The sequence below is a fragment of the Eleutherodactylus coqui genome, chromosome 6 (assembly GCF_035609145.1).
Source record: "Eleutherodactylus coqui strain aEleCoq1 chromosome 6, aEleCoq1.hap1, whole genome shotgun sequence".
Taxonomy (NCBI): Eukaryota; Metazoa; Chordata; class Amphibia; order Anura; family Eleutherodactylidae; genus Eleutherodactylus; species Eleutherodactylus coqui.
The window spans coordinates 147,774,012-147,790,286 of record NC_089842.1 but is presented as its reverse complement, the minus strand read 5'-3'; the positions used below and the strand labels follow the sequence as shown (position 1 = coordinate 147,790,286).

General features: G+C 41.1%; 1 protein-coding gene across 1 annotated transcript in view; it reads right to left on the bottom strand.

Moving 5' to 3' along the window:
* Nucleotides 1–1,554: 1,554 nt before the first annotated feature.
* LOC136632767 (neurotrophin-4-like) overlaps nt 1,555–16,275 on the bottom strand; it is a 102,884-nt gene continuing 88,163 nt past the window's right edge. The window contains exon 2 of the mRNA XM_066607909.1: nt 1,555–3,080. Coding sequence (XP_066464006.1) covers nt 2,352–3,059 — 708 coding nt within the window. The 5' untranslated portion in view covers nt 3,060–3,080 and the 3' untranslated portion in view covers nt 1,555–2,351. The remainder of the gene's footprint in view (nt 3,081–16,275) is intronic.

Below are 16,275 nucleotides of genomic sequence, written 5' to 3'. Positions count from 1 at the left end.
TCATTAATGTGAATGCAAAGCAGCACTTTTCATTAAGGTAGAAGCTTTCTAAATACCTATACAGTATTGCAATGTATCATTGTTATTGCAGAGTGCATTTAGAAATTTTTATTTTTTTCATCCACAAGGGGGCGCCAGTTCTTAAGCGTAAACAAAATACACAAGCCCTTCACTGTATGAAGAGTCCTAGCCAGTTACATCCATCGGCATCTTGCGGTACCCTTCCTGGGAGTTGTAATCTGGGAATGCTGAGAGTTGTAGCTTAGCAACAGCTGGACAACCACAGGTTGCAGATGGCATATAGAAGAGGTCAGAGGCTGAGACCTAAACATAATATTGTATATATCATACAGATAGGTTTCGAAGAATGGATAAAATTATGGAAATATTATAATTGTTCTTAACTTATAATTGATGAGTTCTAACTTCACTGTTATTCTTTGTGATAATTCATTGTAAAATTTCATATATTAGAACATCCGACCATGACATCATATGTATGCGGTTATGTGACACTGACCATGTGTAGATGCTGGTATAGTGTAAAAGCCAATGCATTATTGGTCTTACACAGTCACAAGATTAATTCATATAATTAAAAAAATTTGGTAGTGTTAGCCAGTAGTGCAAAATGTGATTGTTCCCAGCAAGAGAAACCACGTAATCTTGTAGATATGATACTTTTTAATGGCTAACAAAAATACATGATGTTAATGTGAGCTTTCGAACCAATGCAGTGTTCTGCGTTGGTTCAAAAGCTCGCATTAACATCATGTATTTTTGTTAGCCATTAAAAAGTATCATATCTACAAGATTACTTGTTTTTTCTTGCTGGGAACAATCACAAGATTATTTCATGTGACTACATATATGTGTATGTGATGCTTAAGTGCCCTTATGGTTTACATGGTGTACAGAATCTGCACAAAAATCCTAATCCTAGAATCCTAAGAGGCGATACTTCGTTTTTAATGTACCAAAGCCTACAGGTAATCCAAATGTCCTGGTTACCCACCATGTTGCTCTAACAGAAAACTGAGATCTGGGCAGTTGTATGCTGGGTCTGTGTAGACAATATTATATGTGCATGTGCCTGCCGGTGACATGGAGCAAACACTGTGGTCACCCTGATAAAATGGCTCTGCAAGGGTCATGGAGTCAAAAAGACATTATTCTTTACCCCATGTAGCTAATATTCTAGTTTTCAAGTGAAAGAAAAATCACCAATGACCACAGTGTTTCCTCTACATTACAGTCTCATCCCTTAAACACATGGACAGAAAAAGCAGGTCTACAGGGCGAGGTTCCATCAACTTACCCCTGCGAGTGTTGGGGTAGTGGAATATTAGGGTTACTTGAATTCATACAGGAACTTTCAAGTTTAAGTGGTGTTAGGCTTTAACCCCCATGCCTTTGGGATGAAGCTCGGAAGTTATGCTCATTAGTAAACCATAGTGTAATACCTTATGCTGCACATAGGTGTCTCTTTTGCTGCTTTAATATATTTTACATGACCTTGTAGCTAAACAGTGGGCAAAATAAGAACAACTTAGATGAGAAAGAATCAAAACAAGAAGTTTAATGTGGGCGGAACGATATGATAGTGAGGAAAGGGTAATAAATATTGGGTAGAGAAAGCATGATGGGAAAGAAGCAGAAATAGGAGGCAGTAACATGTGGTCCATGAAGGAAATGACAATAAGTTATATTTATCAATATATATATATATACACTTATATATTTATAGATATATAAAATTTACAAATAAAATAACCAATTTATAATAGCTTACAATGTCACCAGCCGGTACCTGTGGGCAGGACAAAAATAAACACACATTCTCCATTTCTACAAAATTATTTACAAATCCAAATAAATTTTTCATTTAAAATATCCGCCAGTTCAGCATCATCTGTGTAAAGTCTTCATAGCGAAGTCATAAGGGGGACACATGTTGTCCACTGATAAACTCCTACAAGGTGTGACAAAATTTAGTTTAGTTGTTGATTATACTGTGCAAATTCAGGATGAAAAGGCACTAAATTTAGAAACCACTGAGAGGTGACAATTTTTGTCCCGTCCTATGTGGACTGAGATCCATATGGTGTCTCTTTGTATCCAGTTTTGTGCTCCTTCCCAACATGGTAAAGTTAAACCACTCCTGATGACAGCTGTTGGTTCACGACTCTTCCATCCCCCAAACATAGTGTGTTGGTGGCATGACTCCAGGAATGCGTAATGTCGGCCATTATGCCATCTTGTAAACAGCTTAAGGAAAACAACAGGAGCTCCATTCGCTTTCCCTAACCACAGTAAACCATGCAGAGGATAACCCTCTCTCCTTTGCAATCTTACGTCCTTCCTCTTCTGCTCAACAGGGTGCAAACACATGCTGTATCAATCCGGATCCAGCGCCAACCCACCAGCTTTTCATCCATGGTCAATGCTCTTACATATGACTGCTTTTGTTTGCATTCCGATAACCATTGTCTTTTATCTACCCCACGACAACCATTGGTGGTACCTCCTTCAGGGTTACACTTGGTCTCAAAAAAGTATTGCTTTAGTGGTCCTGTGAGTGTCTGAATTTCCGATAGGATAGTGACTGTCTTACCATGCATATCAACGGCTGTCTTCTTGTCAGTCACCCATACATGCCGGGTATCACATACTGAAAGCTCTCCTCTTCGAGAAGGGCTGATTGCATCTGAGCCCTGTGCACGTTTCACCCGAGAAGTCCTGTTGGCCGGTTCTGAGTGTGAAATCAACTCTTCCGCCAAGAACAAAAGAGGAGGTCCTGAGGGTTCCTGTCTAGTAAGAGCCACCCTTGGGGAATAAAGATTCCAATCTTTAGCAGCCATGTCAGGATATGTGGTTGCTAAATCCGGGAAAAAGCCATCCTGTAGTCCCTCGGTGAAATTAAAGACGTTCTGCGGTTGGTCTGTAGTGTTGGAAGAATTCTCAGGGCCATAATCCCGGTCAATGGTCTGGTTCTGGAAGGGGGCAGCTTTGATGGCACAAAGGTATGAGATCACCATGACATAAAGGCGGAGGAGCATTACTTAATCCACCTCAAACAACTGTAGAGAGAAGAGAGAAGACAGTTACATCATGATCTTTATATACATATATACACACATGTATCTATTATTAAACATATATTGTCATATCACAAATCATACAATATATGCATAGTTAAAGGGGTTGTCTGGTTACAATAGAATTTTTAATGACCGGTGCATAGGGTTTAAAATAAAAACAGTAGTACTTACTCCTCAGCCCCAGCGATCTACCAGTGCAGCCCTATGGTCCTCCCGGTCTTTGTTGTGGAACGGACACTACGTGACCACTGCAGCTGATCAGGAGCCTCAGTGGTCGGGTGCCGTTCTCCTGGACAGTTGCTGATATGCTGTGATCAGATATGCCAGGAGAATGACAACAGATTACTGCAGCCTCTGGTTGACAGTAGTCACGTAGTGTCCGTTCCATAATAAGGACCGAGAGGATCACAGGCCAGCAGCGCTGGATCGCCGCAGCTGAGAATGGGTAAGTACTGCTAGTTTTGTTATTTTAAGCCCTGCGCAGCTTTCATTAAAAATTATATTGTAACCGGACAACGCCTTTAATGTAGGAAATGCTACAGATATGTGGAAATCCAAAATGTAGTAAAATTTCACCATTCTGTCTGGGCCCAAATAGAGAAGAAAACCTAAAGTGAACAACACTAACTAGAAGAGATGTTACCTGTAATTACTGGAGGTAACTGCACTGTAATCACTATCACTGTGTAGAGCCGGTATCTGACTATTATGTGATAACTGCATTAGTTACAGGTGAACCCCTGCATCTGAGCTTGTCATGTTATAGAAGTTGTCCTATAGTGTGTTTGTGTGTGATATTATATTTTTTTAGGGGGAAGCACATTCTTTGCACAGGGGCCCTCTACACCCTGTACCTGCTCCTGCCATTCATAACCACTTTGATCATTTTAATGCTACAAGAGTTTTCTTAAACTTATATAAAAGGTTTCTTTGCAAAAGCATTTCAAGAATGCAGCAAAGAAGTTATACAAGAAAAGTCAACGCCTGACGTAAATGCATGAATGAGTTCCACAGCTTCACTTGTCCAGGATGAGAAAAACATAGCAGTTTTCTTCCAAGAACAGCACCACACCTGTCCATAAGTTGTGTGTAGTATTTCAACTCAGTCCCATTCACTTGAATAGAACTGAGCTACAATATTATAGTCAACCCATGGACAGATGTGATGGTGGTTTTGGAATAAAAAAGCCAAGTTTTTCTAATCCTGGACAACCCCTTTAAATATAGCTCAAAGATCATTGGGGGGAACTACAATATCATGAGAGAATTACTTACTTATATGCTGCCCTTCTGCACCTCAGGCCCTATAGACGCAAAAATTACAGGGGTATTTCCATCTTTACAGAATGACTGGGAGTAAGAAAACAGCCAAGCAGGCCACTCCAACAGAAGTACTCCCAACTGGCACAAACAGGGGCTGGGAAGCTCAGATCTAAAGATAGTTGCAGATCCGAAAGGTAGCCAAAAACTCTGAGTTGTAAATACCACTTAGGGCTCACACCCACTGGCGTTTTTTTAACGCGATTGTCAATGGGACTTTCTAATGTTTAAAAAGCATTGCAAGTTTGTGCTTTGCAATTTTTGTTCAATACGTTTTTAACATGAGAAAGTCCCATTGACATTGGCGTGAAAAAAACGCAAGTGTGCAGGAGCCCTTAATACCATAAAACACTACCTGGCCAAAAATATGTGTATGTGTGATTTTTCAGCTTCAAATATTTTTAATCAATTCCTCCTACATTATGCCATCTGATCAATTAATGTAATCCGATGTATTGACGTGAAGAACTTGTATGGCCTGCAGGGATTTGTCACCATAACCCCATTGAACAACTTTGGAATGAATTGAAAAGTCAAGAGCAAGCTGTCCAACTGCTGGTACCCCCGACCAAGAGAACAGCGCACCCTGAGTCTGAAGTGTGAATGGAGTGGCAGTGTGCATGTGTGACCACTGCTTCATTTACTTCTATAGAGATAGTCGAGCTCTGCACTTGACTAACTTGATCAGCCCCATAGAAGAAACTAGAAGAGTGGTGGCCATGCATGTGCACCTCCAATCTATTCACCTGGTAGACCTGGGTTACACTGCTCTCATGATCCCTTAGCGATCAATCATTTATCACCCATTCTACAGATAAACGATAAATGATTTTTATGGGATGACCCCTTTAAACTACAGAAAGTCTTTTGTAAAAATGGCATCAAACTTTGAATTGCCTAATGGAAAGAACATGTTGCTGCTGTAGCTGAATGACTGTAGACACAAGATTTTTGCATCTTGGATTCCCATTATATTTTTGCATTATGAGTTTATGACGCATATTGTAGTTTTCGCTGCAGTCTTAACAACACTATATGCAAAAACGTCCATCTTCAGTTAAGCTGTAAGAGGCCATCTGTCAACAAATAGTTGACAGAATCCATTAGCAACAAAGCAGAATCATATTACTTAGGGGCCATTTACACACAAAGATGTATAATTTTGCATAAACTACTAATTGGTACTAATGCCAATTAGCAGCTTATTAATGCGTGTGAGCCACCAGGAGCTATATTCAGAGAACAGCGGGTGCTCTGTTCTCTGGATACATTTCCTTTGTTCTGCCACGGGGCTGACAGCTGAGACAATGATATCAGCCCCTTTGGTGAAGAACACAGAGCAAAGTCCCTGCTATCAGTTCTTCTGCCGAACGATGGATTTTATGCCGAACGTAAAATCATCGTTTGGCAGAAAAGTGAAAGATGGGCACATTTACACGCAACGATAATCACTCAAAAGATGGCTTTTGAGCGATAAGCATTGTGTGTAAAAGGGCCTTTAGACTCCAAGATATTTACAAAGTTCCTAAACTTTTTAGAAATTCTGGGAAGACACTTTTAGGACTTCTTGTTATCCCATCGCATTAGAATCAGCTTCTCCCCAGCCTGAAGTGGACTATAACAGTGAGCAGTATATTACACTGCAAATAAGTAATACATTAGCTTTAGTATACCTTTAAAATTAGTCAATAAAATGTCTGGAATTATATAATGTCAGAAGACTATAGGAATTTGTGACCAGACACACCACTGCAATCTTTCCTGTTTTGTGGAGCCATTTATGTCATCACAGTCATCCACCTGTCTATAACTAATATTTTTTTTCGGAAGCAGTAAATTGTAAAACTGCAATAGTTACAATTTTCTAGTAGTTCAGAAAGTTGACATTCAGCAAGTTCCATTGTCAGCACTCACAGAAGCTGAACTTCAGAGAAGGTGGGGGAACGTCTCCTCAGACTTCTTCTTCACATACTTGGTTAATTTACACAATTAAGTCAAATCCATACTTGACTGGAATTGCTGGGTCTTGACCTGCTATGCAGCTCTATAGTATATATCCGTGAGCCAGTTAATCCTGAGACACAGATGGGGAAAAGCTACAGAGTGTTAAGGGAGGATTTCTGAAATACTCCCTTCATGGCCCCATGCCAAGTAATAATAGTAATACTTCGCTCCCACCTTTTCCTATGTAAAAAGTGCTGCTTCTGATGCTTAAAGAGTTTTTCACCAGGTCATGGAGGCATTCTCTACCCTCATCACTTAAAAAAAAGTGATTAAGAAAGACCCCCTTCACATGGGCATATTTTCACACACAAAATGTGAGCGCGCAATACACAGAGTATAGAACCCATTGATTGCAATGAGTTCGTTCACATGCGTGTATTTTTCCAGTGCATTTCAGTTGCGCCAAAATTCCCTAAAAGGGTCAATGGGGAAGTCAAATGCGCATGCAATATGCTAGAAGATGCGTAAAACACTGTAATTACATAGGAAAAAGAGCACCCCTGGAACTTATTAGACTAATTAGCCATGCGCAAAAAAACATTGCTCATTCCGCAAATACACAGCGCTCTGTCCTACGCAAATATACATATGGTACATCCTGTAAAGAGGACCTAATTATGTAGATATATTTGATTCCAGGAAAGGTATAGGTCAACCAATATAGCTGCTCTTAACCGCTTCCTACTGCAGCCTTTTTTTTGCTTTTTAATCTTCATTTCTTGTCCCCACTTTCAAAAAAATCATAACTTTTATATTTTTCTGCCAACATAGGCACATGAGGCTTGTTTGTTGCTGTATTTTTCAATGGTACCATTTAACATATCAGATAATGTACTGGAAAACTACTTAGTGAAACACAATTTTGCCATGAGGGAGGGGAAGTTAATTTTACAGCATTTATGATGCGGGAAAAATTACATGTTATCTTTATTCTGCGAGTCAGTACAGTTATGGTAATATCAAGTTTATATAGTTTTTTATGCTGTAGTACTTAAAGAGACCCTGTCAGCTACATGTAGCCCTATAAACTAAGCTTACAGGCTCAAAGTAGCTGACTTGCTGAGTTTGGGGATGTAGTTGCTTTCCTCGACGTTTCCCCCATGTCAGTGCTGAAAGCTGCCGGTGCAGTGCATTGAGTGGCACGCTAAGTAGTCCTCCCATTTTAAGCTTAGAACTGGAGGACTACTTAGAACACTATGCAGTCCACTGAATACACTGCAGTGACGGCTATCAGCACTGATATTTGGGGAATGGCGGGAAGATTAGTATGAAACTTACATTCCTGACCTCAGTGCGTCGGCTACTTTGAGACTATAAAAAAAATTGCTTTCTGTTGCCGTTTATTGGCCTTCCATAACTTTTTTATTTTTCCATCAATGGGCTGGTGTGTGGGGCTTGTTTTCTGCGGGGGAAGCTTTAATTTCTATTGACATGATTTTGGAGTACATATCACTTTTTTATCACTTCTTTTTTTTGGTGACAGGATGACCAAAAAAACTATTTTGGCATTCTGTATTCTTTTTTTTATGTTGTTCGCCGTATGGTAAATAATGTGATATTTTAATATATTGAACTTTTACTCACATGGTGATACCATTTTTTAATTTTTTTGATCTGACAACTTGCAAAAGGTTTGTTTCTATATTACTTATTTGAATTTTCTAATGATTAATACAACTTTAATCTTATTTTTGCTTTTGTTTTAGTTGGTGTGATTAATATACACTTAAAACAGTACCAGAACAGTGTGAGTAGAGGAGTAAATACCTAATTAGTCCACTGATAAGGATGTGAAAGTTCTATGGTCTTTAAATTGGTGTTAGGGGGTCACCAGGCCAGCATGTTATCTCTGCTATAGATTTCTCATCATCTATAGTCACGCATGAACCCTCTTGAAATATTTAGGCCTGTGATGAAAGATGGTTATAAACTTGTACTCCCAAATTCTTCTATGACGTTGAGACTTGAAGTTGCTTTTTAATATAGGAACTTTTATATGTTCTATGTTGTGTCCGTGACTAGAAAAGTGCTTGGAAACAGGTAATTCAGTCTTTTTCTCACCCATAAAATTAACAGGTGAGAATTCCGCTAGTGAAAACAAAACCGCTGAAATCCATTGATATCACTGGTTTGGTTTTGTCCCGTTATAAGGGGAGAAAACTACACTCGTTTGAATCCGCCCTAAGGCCACATTCACCCTGATAGTCTCACGCAAGTTCTGTCCCTGTCCAACAGGGACAGAACTCACTCATAAAATAAACGTATTCATTTGAATGGGCTCATTCACCTGAGAGATTTTTCACTTGCACCTATGGCCCGAGGGTGAAAAATTGCTGCATGTCCCATTTTCATGCGATTATCGCACAACACACTAACAGAGCAATTCACTCTCAGCCATGTGAAAGTGGCCGAAGGCTGCTATAATTTATTATTGGTAACTACTGGTAATTGCATAATTTGACAGTAAAATATATGCCACCTTTAAAAAAAACACATGAAATTAGTGAAAGTAGAAAATGCTGTTAATGTTAATAATAGCTTCATAGAATTTTTAAGTAATTCATTGCAACCTTCAAAAGGAAATGATGGAAGGAAAAGCAACTAATGTGTTTAAGATAAATGTGTTAGTTATTTTTGGGTTTGGTTCCTGTCAAACACAGATATACAATATAATTGTAACCACAACCGACTATGATCTACACACAAACGAGCGTATCATCACCTCACAATGATTCAATATCCGGTGTGGTGGCTGGGTAGCCAGGTCATGCATCTTTCTTTCCCACTTTATATATTCAAGAGGACAAAATTAGCAGTTTGTCCTTTTGGTGTTACCCAGTAGTCTAACTAGAAGATCCTGTCCCCTAAACAAAATCTCTAATCATTTTCCTTTTCAATTATAATGCATTTGTAATAAAGATCTCCACTTTTTGGACTCCCTAGATAAAAACGCAACCACTGGACTACCTATAATTACACCTCTGATATCACCCCAATCATCTCCTTTAAACTGTAAGCTCTTGAAGGGTCCTCCGTTTTTGGTACCAACACCTGCTTTGTATTCGCCGGTGATGTGTAAAAGAGTCACATCTTCAAAATCATGAAGTTGACCAAGACCTTCTGGGCAAGGGTCTTCAACAAGCTATGCTCATCTGAAGAGCCTCAACACTACATGGTTCTGTCTATAGCCGTACCATTTACCTGCTGAAGCTCGATCCATGGAGCATTGTAGAAAGCCACTGAAATATTTATAGTACATGAAAAAGAAGCACGTGTGGAGATGTAGGAACGTTTCGGATGTGCTTTTGATCTGGACGTCTCTTGAGTCTCGGAGACTCGGTGAAAACAGTACGTATGTTTCAAATTATCTTCCCTCCTCTGATATGAAGAAACCGATACACACTTGCACATAGACACAGACTAGGAAGAGATCACATTGCTTTCATCCACACCAGCTTGGTCCCTGGCCAAGAACCTGAGCATGCTCCTCCGGCACAGATCAAATAGACTTCTGTAATTCCACCCCAGGCTCAGGTTAATCCTCAGATGGGGACTGAAGAACAGATCGGAACCCGCCCGCCTCTATTCTAATGCTGATATTACTGATAAGAACCATGCCACCCAGCTGCTGCCTTCTTGGCATGCTGACATGGAGTTGCTGCCCCTGGGGACAGGCTCTTCTTGTAGCTGGGCCTCCAGCTGTTTTTACTGGCACGGTTAACTTAGTGTAAGTGAGCTGTCGTAGCCATCATAGTTCAATCCATCTAACCAGGGCACTATGTCATTCATACGGCTCTTGTAAATGTTAACTATTTGCTTGCTCTTTACATTTTAACCTGCAGCAAGCTGGGACCTGTCTCCTTTATAAATAGTGGGTACCCCTGTATTGCTGCAGAATATGTTAGTGATGTTTAAAAAGTAAATACAATGTGAGCATTTGTTAAAAATAAACTCACAAAATATTAAAGAGCGCCTATGACCAGACAGAACACTCTATTTTGGGGCATCTAAAATGCGTACACTTAGGTCCCCTTAGGACACTTAGGAAAAAGAGCGCATATGGACTCATTAGCCATTTCAATCGGTGCGTCTTTGTTAGCTGCGTGCAAATGGACATGCCATGCACATGGAAAAAGTATAGTAAAGTATGCTGATGGTTATACAAAAATACAAATCTGCAGTGCTCAGGCGCGTGCAAATGCACATACGCTCGTGAGGAGAGGTCCATGTGTGCCCTCTTCAAACTTCTTACTGGTTGACGGGGCTCACATGAGGGCTCCTCATACTCATTTAGGGTTTGAAGATGTTTTTGGGGCTATGTCTATTCATGACCTATCCTCAATGACAGCTATGCTTACAGTTGACAGCGCCGGCCACTACACAGGGGTCGGAGTTATCTGCTCCCACTCGATACCCTCTATTTTGGTGCTGACAGCAGGCGCCTGAACAGCTGGGTCCCTGGCGGCAGACCCTAGCCAATTAACTATTGATGCCCTTTTCGATAAGAGAAATAAAGAAATCCAAATGCTTTTTAAATGGAGACAATGCCACCTACTATTAGTCCCTTTTTATCATGGATACCCCTTTAATTATCTACATATCCTTCTGATTAGGGAAATGATTGGACTATATGTAAATCCATCCTTATAGACATATTATAGCTCTGTACAACGTCCATTTTTGGGTGGGCCATAATGCAACTTCTGGATTTGTATAGGGCTCTATAGTTACTTTGTATGCTTCTGATTTCATATCATATCATGTTCTGGTCTATTCAGAATATCTGGAAATGCAATGCTGCAAAGATTATCATAAAGCAGGATACTGGGTGCTTAGAGCTCCCCATTCTTGAGCAGCAGGGACACTGTGTGCCCCATATAGACTTGGTGCACAGCACTCTGAGGACGTCAGCACCTCCATCACCGACCAAGGTGGACACACATTCATCCATACATCCAGACAAATGATAACCATAAAGTACAGTATCTAATAAACAAGACCTGAGGATATGTGAGGATACGGCATGAGCAGCACCATAGCAACCCAGATTTAGACGTACTGATAGAGTATGACTCTACGGTTCCATACCTCTGGGAATATATATATAAATAAGGCCTGTATTTTGAAGAGTTGCCATTTTGAAACCCCAACACTTGGCAATGAAGGACAGATTATAGCTGCCGCAAGTTTTTATGTGCAGCAGCAGTCAGCCAGAGGGACTTGGGAAAGAAAAAAAACACATCAAATTACTGCCTTGATCTCTTCTAAACAGCCTAAGCCTTGTAAAGCCTGAGTTGGCAGAAAACAGGTTAACTCGTGATGGTTCTGAGATCCCGCTGACTGCAGAGAGCACGTCCAGCAGGAAGCTGGGATCTTGATATAATTACAATCTGTTATGGCTGCAGAGCTGGCTTGCTTCGCTCTTGTTTTTTGTGTATTTAATGTAAGACATCATTAACGTGAACCATGTGTGCTGCACAAATCCAACAGGTTTATAATGTTTAAACAGTTTACCTTTGTCAGTGCCTGGAAATATTGGATCACCGAAGAAAGGAAGGGAAGCATTATAAATCACTTGACCAAAGCCCACTGGATTTACTGGAGGTTGCAGAGAAGGACCATTCAGGGGTGGAAATTCTTCTTAGATCAATGAGAAGCGGTCATGCACACCCATTGGTCAGATGCCTACTGTAAATTGTTATCAAACTACTAACGACAAGCTGTCCGTCCGTGCGTGAGTGGGTTTGTGACTTACATGCTCTAACCCTGATCACATTTTGGTGATGTCATCAAAATTCCTTCATCCCCAGTGAGGGAGTTACATGCTTCGCCCCTGATCACATGATGGTGACATCACAGGTCCTGTACGCACAGGGCTGCTGTCCGGCTATGTGTTCTTTAGTATTCCATAGCAACTGAGGCTGCAGGGGGTTTGAAGTCCGCCCATAATTTGCACATGGATGCAGGGCCTTTGATGACATCACTGTTATGTGATCAGGGACGGAGCATTTAAGTCATTCACTCGGGATGAGCGTCACCGTCATGTGATCAGGGGCGGAGCACAATGGGGACGTTGTCACAGGTCCTTCATCTCCAGTGCTGTGCTGCTTCTGATCCCTGTTGTATGGGGTGAACAATGTATGTAGCAGTGCTGTGTGTGTGACGTGCATGTAGCACTGCTGTGTGCGTGTTGTACATGTAACTGTGCAGTGTGTGTGACGTGTATGTAGCAAGGCTGTGTGGCACATTGCGCCACCAGAAACACTGGTACTATCATTTCCTAATAATTACTAGTCAACCATGAGAAAACTCCTTTACTTGAGCATTGTTAGGTGGACTTTGTATGTTGGTATTATTTGGCCACTTATGGCAATATTATGATAGCTTTGTATGGCAGGCTTTGTTGGGCAATACTTTTGCACATTGCATGGTATCTTTATATTGTTAGTTTTGTGGTAGTATTATTTGGGCACTGTATTACACTTACATGTAAGTTATGCATTGTGATATTATTTGTGCATAGTATTGTAATATCAATTGAGAACCATAAAACACAGTTATATGTGCAGCATTATATATTTAATGGGGGTTGATTGCCTTTTTTTTTAACTGATGACCTATCCTCTGCTATCAGTAGTTGATGGAGGGGAATCTGCACTCCAATCCATTAGCTAATTGTTCCGCCTGCTGGAGTGACAGTTGCCGTCAGCACAGGAAATGCGTGCTCCGGTTTCACTCCCCTCGATTGCTACAAGATGTCCTGCTTCTCTGTTGGTCAGGACGTCACATCCAGGCCTGACCAGGAGAGGAGTAGGAAGTGGAGGAGCAGCACGACTCCAATGCATGCACTTCCTCCCCTGCCCGCTCATTACAACATCCGGCTGATACACTGGACAGCGGGCCAGACAATCCAGAGGATGGGTCAGTAGCGAAAAAGAGGGCAGGCAACCCCTTTAAACGCTTTGGGGTGATATTAGTTTAAACCATTTATCACTCACCAACTGATATGATATCTAAGTTCCAAGAGAAGTGAACCACAACAAAGTTGTGCTAACTTATAAGTCCTTATACTGTACTTGACTATTTTATGATATTGTTATTGTGTTCATGTGTTAAAAGACTGATGCTACTTATGGTAATTATCGGTGATATGGAAATGCAGTGGTGCACTATAGCAGTGTGTAGACTTTAGGGATGCTTTGCTCTAATAATGCACGGACGGAGACCCTGAGCCAATACGATAAGTATTCTTGGTGCCAAAATGTGGTTGGGTGTTCCATATATAAACAAAGATTCCGGATTCCGCTTATTGCCATGTGAGCACAACCTACAAATGTTTGTGTAAGTTAGCTTGTGTTTGTCTATAGACTTAGATAACAATCAGACCACATTTTATTAGCAATCAGTGCAGAAATCCAGGTAATTCCATAGGATTCTGTTACTTTTCCTTGCAACTGTAATACAATAGAGCTGCTTATTCCCATTTGCAGATACCTTTTTCTGACTTTTTCCCTCCCATTAGTGCATGGAAACTACAGTTCTATTAAATGGGCTCTCTGGGATTTACATTGATGGCATATCCCTATCCAATTGTATGAGCTGTACAAGATGCAACCACATGTGTATGAAGGTTATTATTTCAGGTAATGCCAAGAAAAGGTTGCAGGTTCCTGCGCCTCTTCCCCTGTATTCTATTGACGGCAGGGGTCACAGGGGTTGGACCCTCACTGGTCATACATCGATAAAGAATTCTCTAATCTGGTGTTATTATTGGTTGTTATTGTATTGGTTCTTAATACAACTGCAAACCTGTCACTACGGCCCTCGAGGTTGATTAGTAGACTAGTGGGATCCTGAAGGCCTCTTTCACACGGGCGCCAGCAATTTAACTGCTACAAAATCATGGCGATATCGCAGCTTTGTTACCGCGATTTTGTAGCGTCAGTGATATTTTTCTGGAGAATCATCTCGCATTACATTGCTGCTGCCGGCGATAAAAATCGCGCAATTTTCTATTGCAAAAGTCAATAGGAGTTTCTAATATTCAAATCGCATTGCATGAAATGTGATAAACAAGGAGGTTCCATAGGGAAACATGGGAGATAAAAATAGCACATTGCAGAATGAAAGAGCATGCCGCCATTTTTTTTCTCGCAACATCGTATCAGTGAAAACATCGCTAATGTGAAAGAAACCATTGGAAAGCATGGGTTTCATAAACATGCGTTTTAGGTTCTAGGTTCTAGGTTCCTGCAGCCTGAACCGCAGACACCATGAAGTTCAGACATATGCCCAGATTACAGGGATAAATGCTGGGGCATTTCAGAAATGGAGCTTACTTTAAAAAGCCGTGGCGGAAATACCGCTGTAGTAGACGTATCGGCATTGTCAGGCGGCCCAGACCACGATCACTGCCACATGCTAGAGGGCAGTTTACTCCTCGCCACCCTGTGACGCGCTCTGCCCAGGGGTTGGTAAGATACACAATGCTACATGTCTGCACCATGGTAGCGCCCACTTGCTGCTGCCCAGTGCAGCCTAAATGGTGCCACATAGATGATTGTGATGTTTTTGTTTTTTAACACTTTCCAATCCACTGTCTGATGTCTGAAGACATTATCATTTAAAGCGTACAGCTCCAATGTTGGAAGACGTCCGTCGGGGTTCTCTTACTGTATATTGCCAGCCTCTCTGCTGTCGGGAACTATTCAGCGTGTCACCTCATGCAGTACTGGCTTTAGCCAGCATATAGCGCTTTTGTATAACGGCAGAAAAACAGTAAGCCCCCTAGGAAAACCAGGATACAAATTGGATTGGAAAGGGTTACATTAGCTTGGGATGGGGTGTAAAGATAACATGGGAAAATAAAGAAGAAAAGCAGTACTCACCTTCTAAATGTGCTGCACCTCCAGCACCGCTACGCTGGTCCCTGCAACTCCTGCATAATTCACATGACCACTGCAGCCAATCAATGGCCTCAGCTGTCACGTGTCCATTAGTGGCACATGACCACTGAGTTCAGTGATTGGTTGCAGCGGTCACATGAACAGCATATGACCAATGCAGGAGCTTTCAGTACTGTTGGGGCATTTTGAAGGCTAGTATTGTTCTATCGTGTCTCTCACTACTTCATTGCCCTTAGGGCTCACTGACATGGGCGTGAGGGGGTTGTGTATTATGCACATATGTTTCACATGCGTAATATGCAGTACACAGTTAAATACACATGTAACTTACATATATACTGCATATTTTAAACCCCTATAAACTATAATGGGCGTGTTATATGCATAATATGCACCAAATAGGACATGATGCATTTTTTTTCTATGCATGTCTGAATAGTCCAATGTAAATTAATTGGCTTTTAGGACTGCTTATTCCGTACATGAAAAATATGCGTGTAATACGCAGCCCCCATATGCCAGTTTGAGTGAGCCCATAGATAAGACAGTATAACTGTGGTCACAGTTTTCTTTAATGACATTTTAACCCCTTCCCGAAAATGGACTTAACTGTACATCCATCCATTTCAGCATTGTGTTCCTGCAATAACACGTGCAGTTACGTCCACTGGGTGGCACTAGTGCAAGAGCTGTGCCCGGGCCACCGAAACAGGTGCCAACTGTAATATACAGCTGACATCCTACTGCAATTGCCAGGATTGGGCTGCTTAACCTCTTAGATGCAATGGTCGGTAGAGACAATGGCAGCTAGAAGGTAAGACAGAGGTAAGAGGGGACCCATTCAAAAGTTTGCTTTGGGGCTCAGCCTTTTCTTGTTACACTTCTGAGTGTAATGTTTCTACCTGTTTCTTGCTGCTTTATAAGGCCTATGTCACACAAACATA